The sequence below is a fragment of the Lathamus discolor genome, chromosome 1, assembly GCF_037157495.1.
Source record: "Lathamus discolor isolate bLatDis1 chromosome 1, bLatDis1.hap1, whole genome shotgun sequence".
In the NCBI taxonomy this organism is placed as follows: Eukaryota; Metazoa; Chordata; class Aves; order Psittaciformes; family Psittacidae; genus Lathamus; species Lathamus discolor.
This window is the reverse complement of record NC_088884.1, coordinates 72358557-72378998: the sequence shown is the minus strand read 5'-3', so window position 1 is coordinate 72378998 and position 20442 is coordinate 72358557. Positions and strand designations below refer to the sequence as shown.

General features: G+C 40.1%; 1 protein-coding gene across 1 annotated transcript in view; it reads left to right on the top strand.

The window, feature by feature from the left end:
* The window catches only part of RFX4 (regulatory factor X4), a 66412-nt gene that overhangs the window by 36996 nt on the left and 8974 nt on the right, over nucleotides 1–20442 (top strand). The window contains exons 12-15 of the mRNA XM_065665128.1: nucleotides 4609–4728; nucleotides 7188–7349; nucleotides 13544–13706; nucleotides 16547–16685. Coding sequence (XP_065521200.1) covers nucleotides 4609–4728; nucleotides 7188–7349; nucleotides 13544–13706; nucleotides 16547–16685 — 584 coding nt within the window. The remainder of the gene's footprint in view (nucleotides 1–4608; nucleotides 4729–7187; nucleotides 7350–13543; nucleotides 13707–16546; nucleotides 16686–20442) is intronic.

The following is a 20442-nucleotide window of genomic DNA, read 5'->3' as shown; positions in this document are numbered from 1 at the left end:
GATTTGTCCTTTGGGAGGGTTTTCTCATCTTTTCTGTTGAAACTATTTCCCTTTGTACAAACCACGAGCGGCAGAGGTCTGCAGCCTGCTAGGTGGGCTTTCCCTGTGAGGTGATGTGACAGCCCTTACTTATACAGGTTGCAGTTTTCCCTGCTCAGCTGTAATGCCAGCACAGGTAGGGAGATCTGAGCCTTCAGGTTTTCAAAGGGGAGAGTGATACCAAAACTGTATCCTCATCCTCAGGCAAAAGCCTGGGCTATCCCTACCTTCTTTCCCCAAAAAGTTATTTAGCCACAGACACACATTTATAATTTGTATTAATGATGCTACTCATTCACTGCAAGGACATTTGGCATATTGTTCAGGAATTAGAGTTGTGCAAGTTCTAAAAGGATAACCCCTGAACATCAACAGGTCAGAGCTAGATGGCAGAAACTCTTCTGTGCTTAATATAACACAGTTCCTTCTAGCTTTTCAGCTAGAAGTGAGCATTTAAGTGAACTCTATGGAGAGAAAGACTGTTTCACTATTCTGAATATTTACATCTTTGTTGTTAACTTAGATAAGAAGTTTTGCATTTTTACTGCATTGGAGACTGTTTCAGTGGACTCAGTTTTAATGATTTTTTTTTCCACTTCAGGCAATATAGAGACTCAGATGCTCGCAGTGTAGTTTTGGGTTGGTGGGGTTTTTTTAAGTAAAATAATGTGTTAAATGATGGATTCTTTATTATATACAGGACAGTATGTTTTTACCTTTGAAATATATGATACAGAAATCTGATTTGAGGAAGATCAAATACCTGGCACTGGGTGACTGGCATAGGGATTTGACCATGCAGAGCTTTTAAGCATGGTGGTATAGGCAGGTTGAAACAATCCCTGGCAGAAAAAGTTCTTCTCTCTCCTGCTTGCCCTCCCTTTTTCTCTCAGCCTTCCTGCCTTCCTCCCTCCTTCCTGTCTGCATATCAAAGGCACAGTTGGTGGCAGTGTTTGGGTAGTGCTTCCAGTGTATAAAATACCTAATTAGTAATAGAAGCCCTATCATTTTCTCCAGATCTGGAAACCTCACTGTTGTTTTGCTACTTACATGTAATTGCTGTATCTGTTAATAGCTGCTGATACTTACTGTACATTATCTGGGTAATTATTACCATGATTTCTCTTAACTCATGAAAATTAGAGTCAAATGCTGTTTATTACTGTAGCTACAGCATCTTGAATGACTTCTTACCTTTTCCTTAAGAAGTGTATGGTTTGCCTGTCACAGCTGGATCCATTTCGGTACTGAAAGATAGACTTGAAAGGACCAGTTTCATGTGAAAAACTGTAGCTTGCAAACACAGAGTAAACTCCTGAGCATCATGCTGAACAGGTATTCACTGTGTAGCTGAAATGCTTCCCCTGATATTGGTTTCACTCTATAGCTTACATTTCATTCCACTCACTTAAAAATGTAAAAATATTGTATTCAGTCAGTACCAACAACTTGTTTGTGCAGCGTCTTTCACACAAATTCTGGGCTCAAAAACTCTATGCAGTGTTTAAAAGTCCACAGAGGGAGAAATAATAGGAGAGGAAGAGAGAAATTCAAAAGAGTGACAGGGGCACTGGAGTGTTTTTAAATGCTGCATTTAGTATTGCCAACCCTGAGTCTTCAAAATAAAGTATTAGACCCGCCCCCCCCAAGCAAAAAAACATTTTTTAAACCAGAAAATCTTGGTTTCTTGTCATTTGCCTGTTAGCATCGCAGTGCTCAGGCTTCGCACTCCCAAATATTTTTATGAAACTACAAGGAACTTTCCTTAATTTATTTTTTTTTAATTAAAGCTGAGAAAGGAGTTTGATCAGAAACACAGATACCCCGGCTTTTATACCACCACTTCAAGTTTGCTAGCATTTAGGCCTGTTTTTCTTACCTTGCAAATACAGTAAAAATACACAGTACAGATACCTTGTACAAATACAAGTATGTACAGTACAAATGTACATACAGTACAAATGTACAGTACAAATACCTTGCAACAGTAACTGCACTAAAGTCAATAGAAACTTCCCACTGAAAAACTGTAGTCAGAAGAAGAGTGAGCAATTTACGGAGATTCTTGATAATAGAAGTTTCCACTGGGGAAATCCTGTCAGTAACAAGGTGATCAGCCAGGTTCTATTGTATTATATATGTCTATTATACTGCGAAATTGAATCAGATTTTATTTAACAGGACATTGAGTCCAAAAGATCCCAAAACCCAAATTCTGTGCAGCAGTTGACTGAAGATCTCCACTATTTACCCTTGAAAGGCAGGGGAAACTTTTACCGTTTTGATTTGCATAGACATGTGAAACGAATGAAAAATTGAATGCTTCAGGTTCACCAACAGCTAAAGATTTCTTCCCCATAGCAAAGGTGTTGCAATTATGTATGTCCTTTCTCTGTGCTGCCTTGCCCAAGAACACAAAGGCACATGTTAACTTCCCGGTGCGTCTGCTCAGCCCGTATCAGTGACGACAGAAGCCATGCAGGCATGGATTGAGAGAATGAAACACAAAGACCATCCGGGTCACAAAGAAAAAGAATGTGCTCACAGTCGCTTTGAAAGCTGAACTGCCAGCTAGAATTGTATAAGGATATAGGCTCTCTCAAACCACTTCTTCTGCCCTTCAACATTATGTTTGAGTACAGAAGTTGGAGTAGGGGTAGTTATACTTCCTTGTGATAAAAACTTAGTACCCCAAGATAAATGTAACTTTCCTGTGAAGGAACCAATCATCATGAAATTTGATTGAATTTGAAACTTGTTGTACCTTTTTCCCATGGAAGTATTTTTCGTCATACGGTACTAATGGAGTTTTAAAAGGAATACATCTGGATTTTCTGGGGGTCTGGCTGTAGTTTATCTCTGTTTCCCTCTCAGCTGATGATCTTTCTCTGATTTAAACTAACTGCTAGACTGCCTATTACTTTAACCTGACCGCATTTGCTCTTGCCAGAATTATTTAGTGACTTACACGAACATGTTTGAGATATTCCATGGAAGTCTAAATAAACATAGGAGCTTTAAAAAAAAGAATAAATTCTATGATCAAATCCTGTCTGGAGCTATTACAGGTACTCTGTGTCATGGAGTCTATTGTATAAACTGACCAAATTCCATCTCGATACTAGTCAGTCTTCCTCTGCAGATGAATGTTATTCCTTTCAGGAGGACATTACACAATGTCTTGGCTCTGATGCCTTGCTCCTCTATTTTCCCCCTGAAATGCATCTATGGTCTCTTCTTACATATCTATTTTTGTGGCTATGTGTGCTTTAGGGCAAACATTTCTTCACTATCCCTGACATGTATCCTTCTTTATAAATTATACAAAACAACTCTCTTCCTTTCTGCAAAATGAAGCCAGCCATGCATTTTTAGTAATTTAAAATCTATTATCTATTCCCCACATCCTCCTGGTAATCTTCTCCATACCAGTTTAAGCTTGTACTCATTTCTATTGAACAAGGGAAACTGAAGTTACATGCAACATCCTAAGTGAGGTTTTACCAGTACCTTGTGCAATAGTATTAATACTTCTGTTTCTACAGTGGAATTATATAAATCAGAAGATGATATAAATCTCTAAGGGCAGAAATTCTTACAGTGAACTATTATACTTCATTTCCCTTACTCTAATCTACAGCATCACCCAGTCCTTCTTCTAACAACATTAGCAAGTTCTCCATCTGTACTTAAATCTTACTTGAGGATTTGTAGCAGATAGCTATCCTTTTACTATTAATTTTCAAAGTTTTTTTTTTTTTTACTCCATCCCCCACATTTTCTTTTGTCCTGACTTTACCCTTAAGTCCTTTTGTCCTTAAGTTTTTCACATTCCTGTCATGGCAGTTAAAAAGTAATACCAAGGGCATCTTCAGAAGTAAGCACAGAAACAGGCCAAATTTTATGCTGGTGATATGATTTAAACAGAGGATTAGGAAAAGATGGTGTTGTAAAAGAAGTCTTTGTCACAAATCTTCCACTTTAAAACATCCAGAATTGCTGCTAATGCCTCTATGTTTCACAGTTAATGGATGTCTTAGTCCATGCAATGCAGTGGAGACATGCTATCAGGAAATCTGGAAGGATGTTTCTACCTTCTTATTGATTGGTTTCTAATTTCTTTGTCCAGTGACACAGATACTTCAGAAAATTCATGCCAGGATGTGCTGCTAAGGCAGCCAATTTAGGATTCTGCTTCTGTCAGAATCTTATATCTGCTCCGTTAGATAAAAGGAAACGATTCCACTGTAGTGTAATTGTCTAAAATTTTAGTGCTGATGTAGGAGAAGAAAACTCCACAAAGTCCCACTTCTCAGCTAGACAGCCTCCTTGCACCCTGAACAGCAATAACTGGTCATATAAGCCTGTAGAAATCCAGGAGTGAAGAGAGTTTGATGGACCCTAGGTTTACTTTTATCCTCTTTTACCTTGAGTAAGAGAGATATTTCAGTAGCAGTAGTATATGGAGACAGTCCTCCTCTACTGTTTGTGTTGAATACTGTAATCATTGGTTTAATGAGTGTATTGAGACAGTCAATGGCTTTTTTGTTTTTTTCACTTTATTACCAGGGTCTTTTCACCTTATTCACTTGATGTTCGATGACTACGTATTGTACCTGCTAGAATCACTCCATTGTCAGGAGAGAGCTAATGAGTTAATGAGGGCAATGAAAGGAGAAGGAAGCACAGGTGAGTTTGTTCTTCTATTCATCTTTTGCTGAATTCCACTGGATTCACTATTTTCTGTTAGGACATTTCTTTAACCTCATTTATCCCGGTGAGGCTTAGCTAGGAGCAACAATTTTGCAGTTCTAGCGTGATTCGGAGTAAGTAATTAGTGAGGGTGGCATGCCTGGTTAATATATTCTGAAAGAGGACTGCTTGCTTTGTGATGTAATTCCGGATGTTTGAAACCTGTCATGGTTTAAGCCCAGCCAGTAGCTCAGAACTACGCAGCCACTCTCTCACTCCCCTGCATCTTCCTCCCCACCCCACTCCCAAAGGGATGGGGAGGAGATTCGAAAGAATGTAACTCCCACGGGTTGAGATAAGAGCAGTCCAGTAACTAAGGTATAACACAAACCACTGCTGCTACCACCAATAATAATAATGATAAGGGAGATAACAAGGGAAGTGAATACAACCGCTCACCACCCACCAACTGATACTCAGCCCGTCTGAGCAGTGATCTAGCCCTCCCGGGTAACTGCCCTCAGTTCTACATCCTGGGCGTGACGTGCTGTGGTATGGAATACCTCTTTGGTCAGTTTGGGTCAGGTGTCCTGTCTCTGCTTCCTCCTGGCTTCCCCTCCTCCCTGGCAGAGCATGAGATTCAGAAAGTCCTTGGTCAGACTGAACATTACTGAGCAACAACTAAAAACATTGGTGTTATCAGCGCTGTTCCCAGGCTGAAAGTCAAAACCACAGCACTGCACCAGCTACTAAGGAGAAAAATGACTGCTACTGCTGAACCCAGGACAAAACCCCTTTCCTAAACACATACTTGGTGTTTCAGTAAGAGATTTTTGTACTGAACCTTTTACCTTAGTTAATCTGTTTAAGCCACCATTGTTTTTCAGCAGACCCAGTCTTGATTCTTGGTTTTTTCTCACTCTCTTGTCCTGGTTTAGCACTAAATAAATTCACTGATACCAGTGAATTTGTACCAGTCTAAGTAAGAGGGAGAGATAGAAGAAGTGAGCAAAGTCAAAATCCAAAGCTATTGTTTCTAGTAGACCTATGTTTTGAGTGCCTGTACAGAAGCAGATTCTGAGTCCTTCTCCACTCTACACTGTCTTGCCAGAAAGAAGCGAGCAGAGACTGCCTTTAGTCATTCTGCTCAGGCCAACCACTTTATAATTAGGGGTCCTCAGTGGTCTTCCTTCCTTGCATCTCCCGTTACTTTTGGCAAGTTAAACCCATCTGTCACCTTTGGAAAGTTCCATTCTCCATTTTAGCTGTGGCTTAATTTGTCATCCTGTAGATTTATGAGAAGAAGAACATTTTGGTGATTAAGGTAATATCTCTTATGTGTTGAAAGACCAGGATTTAATTCATTGCCTTGCTGTAGCCTCTTGCTTTTTGACAAACAAGTTGCTGTTGTGGTTTAAACCGAGCCACACAACTTGTTCACTCACTCCCCACCACTTTTCTCCCTCTTTCTTTCCTTCCCTGCCCCTCCCTGCTCCCGGAGGGATGGGGAGGAGAATCGAAAGAATGTAACTCCCATGGGTTGAGATAAGAGCAGTCCAGTAACTAAAGTATAACACAAACCACTGCTGCTACCACCAATGATAATAATGATAAGAGAAAATAACAAGGGAAGAGAATACAATGCCACCGCCGAATGAGTTCAACCTCCCCTGAAGAGAGCGCGTGCCCTTCCGGGTAACTCCCAGTTACGTCCCTGGGCATGACGTACTGTGGTATGGAATACCTCTTTGGCTAGCTTGGGTCAGGTGTCCTGTCTCTGCTTCCTCCCAGGTTCCCCTCCTCCCTGGCAGAGCATGAGACTCACAAAGTCCCTAGTCAGGGTAAACATTAATTAGCAACAATTAAAAACAATCGGAGTTATCAGCTCTCTTCCCAGGCTGGAAGTCAAAACACAGAGCTTGCACCAGCTACTAAGAAGGAGAAAAAGTGACTGCTACTGCTAAACCCAGGACTGTTGCTTATCCTCGTACATTTTCCACACACCTTTAGCAGCTAGAACTATCCAGAGGGCCATCATCTTTAGTCAGTGAGGAAAGAAGGTCATGACCAAAAGCCAGTGGAATCCCCTGAAGATTTATGTTTCTTTCCAATGTCTCTCGAAGGAGTACGAGTGCCTGACTCAGACTGGACTCTTAATTTTAGGTATCTAATAGTATGTCGGGAATATAAGTCTTAAGCTGTCTATGAACAATTTTCCTCTCTATACAATAGGAAAAGCAGCACTTTCCTTTAAGAGGTCTTATAAAGGTACACGGTAAGGCTGTAATGCTAAATGTTATAGAAGAATTTCTTTCAAAGATTTGTGATTCCTGTGATGCACTTCTTGAAATACAGCCTACAGAACTTAACCGCTTGTGTTAATTTTTCTTGTAGTTTCTCAGTGTTCCTTGAATCTACCTTTAACTGTGTTTTATGATTTTTCTCTCATTCTGCAGCAGAAATACGAGATGAAATTATTCTGAGTGAACCAGCTCCTCCAACTCCCTCCCCAGTGCCATTCTCCCCAGCTAAATCAGCCACCGCAGTGGAAGTGCCCTCTGCCCCCTCACTCGTCAGCAATCAGTCCCCAGAGTACAGTGGCATAGCAGCTACAACAGGTAGGTAGGTTTATGGCAGCTGGATCTGCTTGAACATGGTTTTTGCACTTGGTTACCTGAAATTGAGCCTGAGAACATGATGTGCTTACTTTCAAGAGATGAGAAGCCTTCTCAAAAAGAAATCTGTTTAAAGTATCAGTTATGACTTCACTGTATGCAAATATGATGTGCAGTCTAACAGGAAAAAGATCTGATGTTTGGACGTTTTACATACTTCAAGGAAACATGGCAGACATTTTAAGGTTCAGTGAGGTTTTCAAAATCCTAAACCACCTATGGTTCAGGAATTCCCAGTGGCTAAAATGGGAATTGGATATCTTTCCATGTATTTGAGGCTTAAATATGTCTAAATAGATGTGCAAGTTTCCCTTGGGAATGTTTTACACATCATTGGTAACTTCATCTTTCATGCAGTAGGAACTGCATGTCTGAAGTCTGTTTTCAGTTGCATACTTTATATGGCAACTTATGAAGTGGCGTATTCTGGTGCAGAGACTGGTTCAGAGACTGTTTAACTCACAGGTTAAAAAGTCTGCGCTTAAAGGTATTCTACTTGTGGGCAGGATTGACAGAAAACAGTAAGCAAAAAAACCCTAGTAACCGGCTTCTTGTTTGGTCTGTATAAACGGGCAACTGTACTCTAATGTGAAACTTACTAATTACCTTTTGGATATGGGCAGGACATTCTGTCTGTATGATCAAAAGACAGCGTTTTCTTAACTTGTGGAAAAGAGAGCGGAAATGTGAATGACTTTTAGACAGTGAAATTCGAAAAGAGTGTATCATCAGAATGTGGAAACTATCACTTTTGTTGCATACTAGAAAAGCTATAAAACCTTCTTGAAAGAATGTCAGAAAGTGATGATTTACCACACTGGGGAATCTGGCAATGGCTAAATCTTTCTGACAAATGTTCTTCCTGTTTTAAAGGTGCCACAGGGGAGCACAATGTATAGTTGTGGTGGGAAGAGATTTAAGAACATTCATCCCTTCATCAAAACTTAAGATTTTATCACTCTTAGAGAAAATACAATATTTAGGAGGGAAATAGGATGCTATTATCCACAGGTCAGTTAGACAAGAGGCACATGGTTTCTAGATATTGCAGGTGAGCACACTGCTTTAGATCAGGCAACGATGGAGGTGGCGTATATGTTTGAGTCTTGTTGACACACTGATTCTGTGGGCAACTTGATCCAACAGGATTGTTGTGATGTTATAACCAGAACTCTCTATGATGCAGAACTGTACTCAGAAGTAAAAGACGCAGTAGGGAACTGTACTCTTCAGTGGCATTGACAGGAATGGAGAATTGAAGGACTTGTGCTTAAGCTGCAGAGACTGTAACTCTCTGTGACTATCATAACTATTAACCAAAAGCTTATTCCATACAGTAGCCTTTGTCAGCTATCTGACCTTCCACCTTCAGCTTACTTGACGTGCAGATCTGGGCAGACCTGGGAACTGCATGGATCTTACGTAACCCTCCTGAGTCCCACCAGTAATGCAAGGGAATGGACTCACACAATCATTACAAATTAAATTTGATAATGAGTCTTTTTGTTTTCATGTTATTATTTTATTATAGTCTATTTTATTCTCTCCCTCTATTTTTTTTATGTCTTGGTAAGGCCCAAGTCTGCTAGTGTGAAGTTTCAAGCCAGAAACAGGATCATTTGGGAACAATGGTTGAAGGACCTACTCCCACAGTACAGGCAGTAGAGCTTGACGTAGTTGTTCCCATAACAGAAGCTATTAGGCAAGAAATCTATTTCTGATTCTTTTGGCTCTCTGTTTTTTCCAGCTTTTAATTTTTAGGTTGCTTTAAAAACTTTTGTTTCACTGAATTGGATTTTATTCTTACAGTCTGGTATAGTCTCACTTTTGTGAATGTGAAAATGATTTTTGCCTTGCAATAGCCAAATTTGTCAATGCAAGTAGAGGTCAAGATTAAATATAAGTATATGGCTATTTTGTGGTCTTAATTTGGGCAATCAGTTGTACCTCCGTTTTCCGTATTCATCATGTAGATGAACTGATCAGCTTTTTAGTTTGCTAATTATTAACAACTGTGTTTCAGCTATAGAAAATCACTATCCTTTAAAATGGGAGTGCTGAAGATGTATCACATCAAACCATTCCACATACAGATTTGTGGCATTAATATATAGAATATTTTGGAAGACAAACCTTTGTTGTGGAGAGATACATTTAAAGTACACTCTTGGTTTTCTTATGTGTCTTTTACGAGGTAAATGTAAAAGGCTGCAAACGTTTTGCAGATTGTGAGAACTAGTTCCATTGGTTACCACTAGCTCTCAATTCCCTAATTTAAGGCATCATTAACTCTTTCTTGCTTGTGGCATTAGCAATAAAAGTTAACTATTAAACTTGCATTTTAACCTTTTTGCCTTCAGTCAGTGGTCAGTATAAAACCATCAAATTAAACTGTTTCAATTACATGATACTGAGCAAAAGAAAAATAAATCCTATCCATTCTATGGATAGATAAGTCCTATCTATTCTGTAGTAGAACATCTGGCATGGCTCAGCTAACATTGTATTTAAAACTTTTTGTTAAGTTACGAGACATTTAAAAGGATAATTAGTCTCCATCCTTTCTAAATCACAAAGGCCAGATTAATGATTGTCCAAACTGCAACAATATTGTAATAAAAGTAATAGCTATATGGCTGACTATGCTATTCTTTCTTAAAGCCCCTCTTAAAGCTGTGATTACTCATTTGCCAATGCAATGGCTTTTAGACAACCTAAAATGAACTCTGAATTTTAAGTAGCTCCTAATATGTTAGTAAACTTTAGTTTCAAGAAATGTCTGCGTGATATAAGTCTTCAGGTCAGCAATGGTCATTTAAGGTCACTGTTCTTCCCAGTCTAGGCTAGGTATTAAAGTTCTGGGAATCTGGCACAGGAGGTACTTGCACAGAGCTATCACCTCTCATATTTGCGTGTGTAAGTAAAACAAATTTCTATTTTCTTCCTAAAGCTTCAGCTCCTGGACTTACATGAATATATAAGAACATCAGCTCTTGTTCAACAATTAATTTAATTCTCATAGTTGCAGAGTGTAAAAGTCAAAGGTTCCAATTTCAAAAGGCAATTTTCCCCTTCAAAATGGAAGGGTTTGTGGTTTTATTCTAAAGCTGATAGTTAAAGTAATCTCTTCATTGTGTGAGGGCAGATTGGGTGTCTGACTACAGATTTCTGATTGCTTGAGGTTGACAGTACCACTTACTAGCAGAGATAATGCACAGTGCTATGAGCGTCTTGCTCGTACCTGGGTGGTCTTTTGCACCAGCATAAAGCAAGGATAAAAAGCAGCATCATGAAGAAACTTTCATTTCTTTCTGCAGTAGTGTACATGATGGCACCAATAACAACAGGAACACTGTTGGACTGATAGCGGTTCCATTTACATTTGGCTCTCCTACAGGTTAGATGGCCTCTTGGTTAGTATCCTCAAAATCAATTTTTCCCTTAAAAAGTAAAAGAAGAAGGAGTGATAAAAAATTAACTTCCCTATTTTAATCAAATCCTGAATGTTCAGAACACAAAGCAGAGCAAAATGTTGCTCAATCACTATTGTTTTTGCTTATTTCAGAAAGCACTTCAGTTGGGTTGAGCCATATCTAAAAAAGACTTCATCTCCTGGAGTTCAGCTCCGCAGCCAGCTGAGGAAATTAATCATGTAGAAATGGGGCATAGGCGGGTATTAAAAAGCTGACTATGAAATACTTCCAACTTACCCGATTCCTCCTTTTCCATCAGCCACAATGTTGGCAGTATCCTGGTTGACCTGAGATATGCATACACAGAGTCTGCAAATCTGTTGTCACCTTCTGTTCTTCCTCTCTGTCTTTGTGACTTGGTCACTGAAAGTAATGGGATTCCTTCTACAGAGGCAGAGAGAGTGAGGCAGCTGTAGATTCCCAAGAACATCCTTAAAAACCCACATTTGAACATCCTAAACATTTATTTTAAAATTGAAATGCCAGTTAGACTTGAATGCCAGGAGTGGCCAAGTCCTCTCATCCAATGAGTCTGACTTCCCAAAGGGAGCACATGAAACAACTTGCTGTTCTGGACTGACTCATTTTCCTCACACTGAGATAAAATCCCTACTATTTTTCAGACAAAGAAGAGGAGGCTGTCACAATAGCTAGGGACAGACAAATCAACTGTATTTGGTAAAATGCAAAGGATCTTCTGGCCCTGCTATTACCACTTCTTTATAGAGCTAGGAAGGTGATGATCAATGGCAGGTTTTTTCCTTGGAAAAAATGAAATCAAGTCAAAGTAAAACTTTTGTTTTATGGTGAATTTGAAAAGTGAAAATAACCTCAAAACCCAACAGGAATGTTACCTAAAAATATGCATTTGGGGTTTTTTACCACATTTGTTGCTCTTCTTTTCTTCATTTTCCTTTTGGTTTTGCCTTTTGAATTTTGGGCCTGTTCTGAAAGAAAGTTTCAAATTTTCTTTTGGAAAATAATACAGGGAAAACAAGTTGACCTTTTGAAATACAAATATTTCACAGACTAGTTGTTGATACTTATATTTTCAACAGTTTTTCTCCTGCTTTCAAATGAAGCTATTTGGTGAGCATATAAGTAGTTCTGCCCCCTTCCACATAAACTCTCTTTTCTAGTGAAGATAATTTTCCTTAAAGATTTTCTTCAACTCAAGGAACCATGACATCCTCAGGAACCCTGATGCACTAGCTTCTCTTTGGTCTCAGGAATCTCAACGGTCCTCTGCAATGGGAGTAGATGAAAGACTAAAAATCCAAGAATCAGTGACAGAAAATGCAGGCATGTGAAAACAGACCTAGCCCAAATATCTTCGACAATAACACATCCAAGGATGTCTGTAGTGTAAAGCACCAAATCACACTGTGCTGGAGTATTTGATGCAGGACTTGGCTTGTGAGGTGTAGAATACCTTTGTTCAGTCCCAGAACTCAGCATTTCCCATTTAAAAAAAAATAATTTGTCTGATTTTCCCCGAATAAAATCACACACGCCTGAAGAAAATTATATGCATCTGAGATAGGCTTTTCATTCCCTCGAACCATGGACTGGACACAGACCTGGTAATACAATCACTTCCCCTACTGAGTTAGGCCCTTTCATACTACAGGAAGTCCTAGAATCCACACTGAAAAAAAACGAGTCACCTCCTGCAATTCCTTTTAGCTAGCGAAAAAGAGTCAAGAGTGCCCAGAGACCCCCAAACTAGTGTTCACATTGGGTTAAATTCAGTGTTCTGGTCCTCATTTGCAGGGTAATCTCAGCCAGTATGGTCATGACCTCCAGCAAGAGCTATGTTATACTGGAACAATGGATCTGTCAGCCTCCTGAGTGAAAGGGGTGTGTGCAAAGGACAAAGGTTTCTCAGCAGCTGGCTCATGAATCTGGAGTTCCTGCCTGGAAGGGATCAGGATGATTAAAAAACTCAGCACCTTCCAAGCAAAATGGAAAACCCACTTCTTTGCTTTGCTCTTCCCACAAATGCTCTACATGAAAAAATAAATTAAGTGCAGTCCCTGCCGCCTCGAAAGAAGAAAGAAACATTATTTCTTGTGGGAAGAAAACGTCTAGGCTATTTCTGTCCCTATATATTTGTTGTAATTTGGAAATCTACCACTGTGTTGCCACTACAAAAGCTGGTACCTAGTTGGGTGGAATAAGTACAAACTGCAAAAGGAGTCAAGAAATTTATTTGCACAATACCCATGTTTTCTAATCCTTCATTGTTCCGATCATACTTCCTGCCTCAGTCCAGCCTGATCAGCTTCAGAGCTAAACGGGCCAGCAGCGCAGCCCATGTGAGAGAGACCTCAGGGTTTGCTGCATCATGCCTCAGAAATTCTAGCACTGGTGTTCCTCCATTTCTAAATCCTATCCCAATTCTTGCTGAAAAATGATTTCAAGACCACACTGAAAGTTCACAGGCTGAGGCATTCCAGATACATCTCTTACCTCTGGACCTTTGCACGCTCCAGCTGATCTATTTGTGTTCTTTTTTATTCCTCAGATATGGCTGTTTAATTCAATGTATTTGATGCTGTTTCTGTTATCATTGCCTGTTTGGTTGCTTTCCTATAACTGTCTCAAAGCATAACATCTCTATAGATGAAAGCCCATGTTCCTTTAATGCTTGTTTGCCTGCAGGGGCTATGCAATCCTACACGTGGTCACTCACCTACACTGTGACAACAGCTGCCGGGTCGCCTGCTGAAAATTCCCAACAGTTGCCCTGCATGAGAAGTCCACACGTACCATCATCATCTGTCACGCACCGGATACCTGTTTATCCTCACAGAGAAGAACACGGGTAAGTCCTTTCCCAGTGGCTTATTTTTTGGAAGGTTTTTTGCTTGTTTGTGGATTTTTGTTTGTTTTTTTGATAAAATCATGATTAGGGATTTTTTTTTGAAATACAATGAACTCGGTCTCCTGATGAAGGAAGTCTGTTGCTAGCATCATGATTCTTTGGCTGTTGTTACTGTTGCATGCTTATATTATATATCAGTTTTATAAGCTCATTTAATTCTATTTTAAAACACAGTAGGCCTGGAGAATACTTTATGAAAGAGAGGGCTTCAGTAGATTTCTTCTCTAATTCCTGTTTTCCTGTGCCAAAAGGCTAGATGTCCCCAAAGAATGACCCTAATATACCATGTCTCAGGTGAGGTAATCTTTCTCCTCTACTCAGCGCTGCTGGGACCGCATCTGGATCCAGTTCTGTGCTCCCAAGTACAAGTCAGACACAGCCACGCTGGAGTAATTCCAGAAAAGGGCCAGTTAGATGACTACAGGACTGGAGCATCTGTCATACAAGGGAGGCTGAGAGAGCTTGGATTGCTTAGCAGTAGGAGACAATGAACCATTCCCCTGCTTGTAGGTGAACTTCACACCAAATGCAGACTCCTGGCCACACACCATACCTGAAAGTTTCCTAACAGAAGTTCTACTGGACTTCCTACCAGTCTTGCACATTAAAGATGATCCTCTGTGAATTATAAAGGCTCCAAACTGTCTTGAAATAGAAAGAGAATGAGTAAAAGATCAGAGCATATTATATCACAATATTCCATAATGCTAAGACACTTAACTGAAACCTCATTACTCAATAGCTATAGATGTGGTTCAGAAGACACTGTAAGACATGGTACTTGGCAGAAAACGTTTTTGTTGGATTTTTCTGGTATACTTTCTTCTTAGAGAGATGTAGGGTTTCTCAGCCAAGCATTTTCAAATCTAGGCAGAATACTAGCCTTGAAGGAGCACAGTCATCTTCTCAGGTTGTCAGTGCTCTCTCTTCTGAATTTGAAGAGAGAAAGAGGAAGCTTTCTTGACCAAAAGTACACAATAGAGATTAGGATAGAAACTTTAATCACTCTATGCTCAAGAGTATTAAAGTGCTATATTTTAGCAAGTGATGAGTGAAAGGAGGAGACAAAATTAACAGCAACCAGACTAGGACATAGCATTCTTAATGACTACAGAAAGCATGAAGTGCAAATACTGCCTTACAGGACTTAAGTTTCATTCGGGAGTCCAAGAATACCCAGACTACAAGAGGATTAGGTAGGCCAGCACCTTCTTGAAGCAAAGAAGGCTGCTCTGTCCATGTCAGGTTTATGCAGACTGCCAAAAACATCTGTTGCACGTCTTATTTACCAGTCTTTTGTGTTGAAGGAATTAAAACACAAGGTGTCTGCCTACCACAAACAGTGTGCAACAGCTCCATAGCATAGCCATTCCTCTCCTCCGCTCTGCACAGAGAGGCTATTAAAGTAATTTTATTTGGGCACCAGCTTGTCTGAGGTAGATTATGGGAACCACTCAAATTTACAGCTAAGCTTAAGTAAGCAGAAGAGCGAGAACTCAGTGTTGAACAGTGAAGATGAACACAGGGCCTTATACCCTGAAAGTATTTTTAGAAGGGGTGCTCTGCCTTCATTTACAATCTACTGCCTTGTACGGTATAAGACAGGACATGGTAGCTCTAGAACACCATAAGATCAAAAGAATAACAGAAATTTAAACTGTACCCAATATAAAAATTATATTGAACTTTCCAGAAAAGAAGTCTGTACAAATAACTGTCTTCTCCTTCACACAAAGAATCAGTTACCTTGTTTATTTATAATGGTTTGTGTTTTATTGTATTTCATCCTGTTTTATTGCGCAGGTTGAGAGAAGGGGCATGAAGATGCTCAGGGGGCTGGAACACCTTCCCTGGGAGGACAGGTTGAGAGAGTTGGGGTAGTTCAGCCTGGAGAAGTGAAGGCTCTGGGGACACCTTAGAGCAGCTTCCAACTCCTAAAGGGGGCCTACAAGAAGGCTGGAGAGGGACTTCTTATTATGAAGTGTAGTGATAGGAGTAGGGGTAATGGTTTTAAACTGAAGGAGGGTAGGTTTAGATCAGTTATTAATTATTAGGAAGAAATTCTTTACTGTGAGGGGTGAGACACTGGCACAGAGAAGTGCCCAGAGAACTGTCCAGAGAAGTTGTGGCTGGCTCATCCCTGGCAGCACTCAAGGCCAGGTTGGGTAGGGCTTTGACCAGGTGTCCTTGCCCATAGGATGGGGACTGGAACTGGATGATCTTTAAGATCCTTTCCAATCTAAACTATTCTATGTTTTCAAATAGCATTCTTTTAAGAACTTTCAAACTTTTGTATTCTTCAAGCAGCTGTGCTAAAGCTGTATGTTGAGTGCTTTAGATGCAAACTAATACAGCTCTCTCCCTCCCAAAAAAGGGACCTCTGACCCCAGCGCAAGGATATAGCTGAACTCCACAGTATAGCCCTTTAAGTAAATCTCACCACAGTTCTTCAGCCTGGATAGCAATTTACTAGAAACATTGCAATAAAATAATAATAATGGGAAAGACACTTTCTTCTTAGAAAGGGCACAAATGAGCCTGCAATTTAAAACAAGTCACAGAAACATGCCGAGTCTCTCTGTTGTTGTGTTGAATACATAATTTCACTAAGTGGCATCTGATTCCCATTTGAGCTGGGAAATACCTTTTTTTAAAGGTTATTTAAAATACCATTCTCCTACTCAAAAAGAGTGCAACTGCATGTTTCATAAAAGTTCTAGAATTATTAGTGGGCATACAATAATTATGCATACTAAACAGCATTTTTTAATGGATTTTAGATACACAGGAAGTTACAACTATGGTAGCTATAGCAACCAGCATCCCCATCCAATGCAGAGTCAGTATCCATCCTTACCACATGATACTGCTATTTCTGGACCACTTCACTACTCAGCTTACCACAGAAGCTCTTCACAGGTAAGTTGGATTTATTACTTGATGATGCTTACTATAACATTTCAAGTTGTGCTTGTAAATTCACCAGTATATTAGCTGTCTGAATCAAAAAGCTCTCATCAACCTAATCATTTATGGTCCCCAATTTTTTCTTTTCTAGTATTACCCAGATATCTTTTCATTTTGGTGCAGATTCTTTTATCAGAAGTAGCTTTAGATTGTGAATTTAAAGTACTAACCGTAAAATTCAGGATTCTGGATCATAGGAAGTATTTCTGGGGCAAGGAGTAGCTAAAACAGAAATTAAAATAATTAGTTGTATGTTTCTTAGCTGTTGGGAACAGGAAGAGATTCCTAACAAGAAATAAAAGTGGGTTTATCTAGTTGAAAGACGATGCAGAGGCCACTGTGAATTCTTCTGGGGCCTCTGCTTTTGAGAATACATGTGTTTAGGAATTGTGAGTTCTGCATGTAGGTTGAATAGCTTCAGGACACCACTGCAAAGAGGTTCTGCTTAGCCTATGTTCTTTAGCCTCCTACTATAACGCTGCAAAATTATGTCAGTAACTATTTCAAGACTAATTTTTCCATAAAACTGAGCCAGTAGGAGCTAGCACAGGTTAATTGTGAAGTTGATATTTGGCAGCAGTTCAAAAACAGCGTCACTGTAGGAGAGCTTTTAGTACATCGTGTAGTTGGTGCTTCCCCAGTGTAGGAAGCTGCTGTCTGCTAGAAGATTTGCAAAGTCTGGCACAGGCAGGAGGTGATGGCATTGGGGTATTCCACCCACATGGCACCTCTTAGGCTTCATCTACTGGAAATTTATACAAGTATATTAGGGACCACTATGCTTAACTATCGTCACTGGACTGGAACAGTTTCATACCAGATGCAAAGATGTGAATTTGATAGTGCTCTGGACTGGAATATACAAACCCTGCACCTCATTCTTTGGCGTCAGTCTGCCTGGTGAACTCAGAGGAGTGATTTCTCTTCTTTATGTTTACTTTTTCCTAGCTGTAAGATTAGAATAATGGTCTTGATCTCCTTAAAGCTTCTTGAGATCTGCTGGGAAGATTGTCCTATAGAAAAACCATATGCTCGTTTCAACTACAACAACGGCTCCCTAGCTTATGGAAATAAGTAATCTACAACTTTTCACCCATTGGTGTAGCACCTGGCCCATCACACTACATGAGGTGTCAGGATTTGTTTGAGGGTTGTTGCAGCTGCTGTATCTTCAGTAGGAAGAGCGAGCGAACATTTAAGTATGGTGTTCTGGCTCACCAATTTTCTCTACTATCTCTTTTCCTTTACTGCAGAAAACCCATGTAAGTGCTAGTTCTGAAATGATCTGTAAGGCCATGAATCTGTGTGTAAACAGGGAATTAGGCTCTTCCTATTTGGAAATGTTACCACCCACACAAAGAGTTTCTTTCTACCCTCTGACAACTGTCTGTCACACTGACATAGCACAAGTTAAGCAAGAAATACACAAAGCAAAGCACATTTTTAGTTTACTCATGTCCTGGTTAATGTGTTATAGGGAAACAGCAACATGCATTAAACTAATGCAAATATTTTTCATACTGTAGTAGGCTGCCTCTACAAGTGCAAATGTCAGATCATTTCTTCCTTTCTTGCTAGCCCTTGAACTGTCCTGAACATACCTGAAGAAGAGCTACCTTTTAATGCTCACACCTGAGAGTAAAATGATTTCAACTTGTATTTAGCATGTTCTTTCTCATGTTGCTTGTAAACTGAGATGGACTCTCACAGCAAGACACAGCTAACAAAACCCTATCAAATGTGCTTATTCTGTATTGAAAGGAGCTACAGATTGAAACCTTACTTTCAAAAATAATCTATAAATCTTGAACAGTTTAATATGGAATTTGATGACATTCTTTTCAAAGCTAAGTGAATATCTATAAAATGCCTGCCCTGATGATTACTTCTTTCTTAGCTACTTTTAACAAAAAAGGTTCATAAAATGCCCTTAATAAGATGTTAGGGAACTACTCTTTTCCTAGTGGACTTTCTGAGGGGAACAAGGGGCAAGGAATTGCAGTAGGACTCATGATGTTGCAAAATCAACATGCAGGAAGCCAAATGTGCAATGAATATATAAACAGCTGCCACTACACTAAAACTGGAGGAGATGCAATGTGTATGGCTGTGGTAATATATCACTTGAGAAGAGGAGACATTGACCGTAATTCTTCAAAAGAACTTTTGTTATAATCTACATTCAGTCCCAATATAGAACTCTGGCTCAACTTCAGCTAATATTCTTCATGCTCTTTAGGATAGTGTCTGTGGATTAACTCCTAAGGAAAAAATCTGTGTGTGGGTAGTTCGTCCTCTACAAACACAGATTCAGAGACATGGGTCTAAACTGAAAGAGGCGAGGTAATTGAGCTGAGCTTTAGGTTGCAGCTATAAATTGTTATCTTGGTCTTGAAGAACACTATGTCCAACCTCTTTCTGCGGAAGAGAGTTACATACTCCAGGTTTTATGAGGTCAGATATTTTGGGGCTATTTTCCATCCCAGAAAAATATTCCTATTGAAAAGCAGAGTTGTAATTCATTTTTTGGTGGTTTGCTTAGTAGAACTTAAAGATGGATCGGTTCACAGATACAATTTACAGACCATCAACAAACAAAATGGAATTGGAGCAAAGGGGATGGAGGAAGTAACTTTAGTTTGGTGAAAGCGAGGAACTGAACAGCTGGGGAAAAAGGCAGGGAAGGGAAGAAGTGACCCTTTAAATTTTATTTGCCAACATACAGCATGCTGACCTCTTGTCCTGGGTTCAGCAGTAGCAGTAGTTCTTCTCCTTCTTAGTGGCTGTTGCAACACTGTGTTTTTGATTTTTGGCCTGGGAACAGTGTTGATAACGCTGACGTTTTTAGTTGCTGCTCAAATGTTTGGTCTGACCAAGGACTTTCTGAGCCTTATGCTCTGCCAGGGAGGAGGGGAGGCCGGGAGGAAGCAGAGACAGGACACCTGACCCAAACTGACCAAAGAGGTATTCCATACCACAGCACGTCATGCCCAGGATGTAACGGGGAGTTACACGGAAGGGCTGGTTCACTGCAGGGTTGGAGGAGGTATCGGTCGGTGCTCGGTTGGGGGGAGTTGGGCGAGTTATTGGTCAGCTGGTGCTGAGGTGTTGTATTCTTTCCTATTGTTGTTTCCTTTATCATTATCATCATTGGTGGTAGCAGCAGTGATTTGTGTTATACCTTAGTTACTAAACTGTTCTTATCTCAACCCGTGGAAGTTACATTCATTTCGATTCTCCTCTCCGTCCCTCTGGGAGTAGGGGGAGGGCAAGAAGGGGGGGAGTGAGAGAGCGACTGTGTGATTTATGGATGACTTTTGCTTAAACCACGACACCTCTACCTGAAAATACAATGATGGTTGCATTGTATTAATTTTGGGATGTCTACTGTGGTTTCGTCCCTGTAATCCTTACAGTGGGGATGTGCTGGGGAAAAAATCCCAGAGCTGTAGATCTTGTACCAAGTACAGCTCTTGAAACATACAGGTGGGGGTCCCAAGCCAAGCCTATCTCACCTGACCTGTGACATCTGTGTTGGTGAGAGGCTTCTGGATAATTTGAATTCCCTAGTGTTAGAGGAAATAAGACAGCAGTAGTTGCCAAGGCTGATACTGCTGAAGTGTCACAGCTGTGTGCTCATTCACATCCTGTCCTGTGACAGACTGGTGAGAGCCCTTGAGGTTTTTGCTCTCTCTCATCTCTGAGGTAG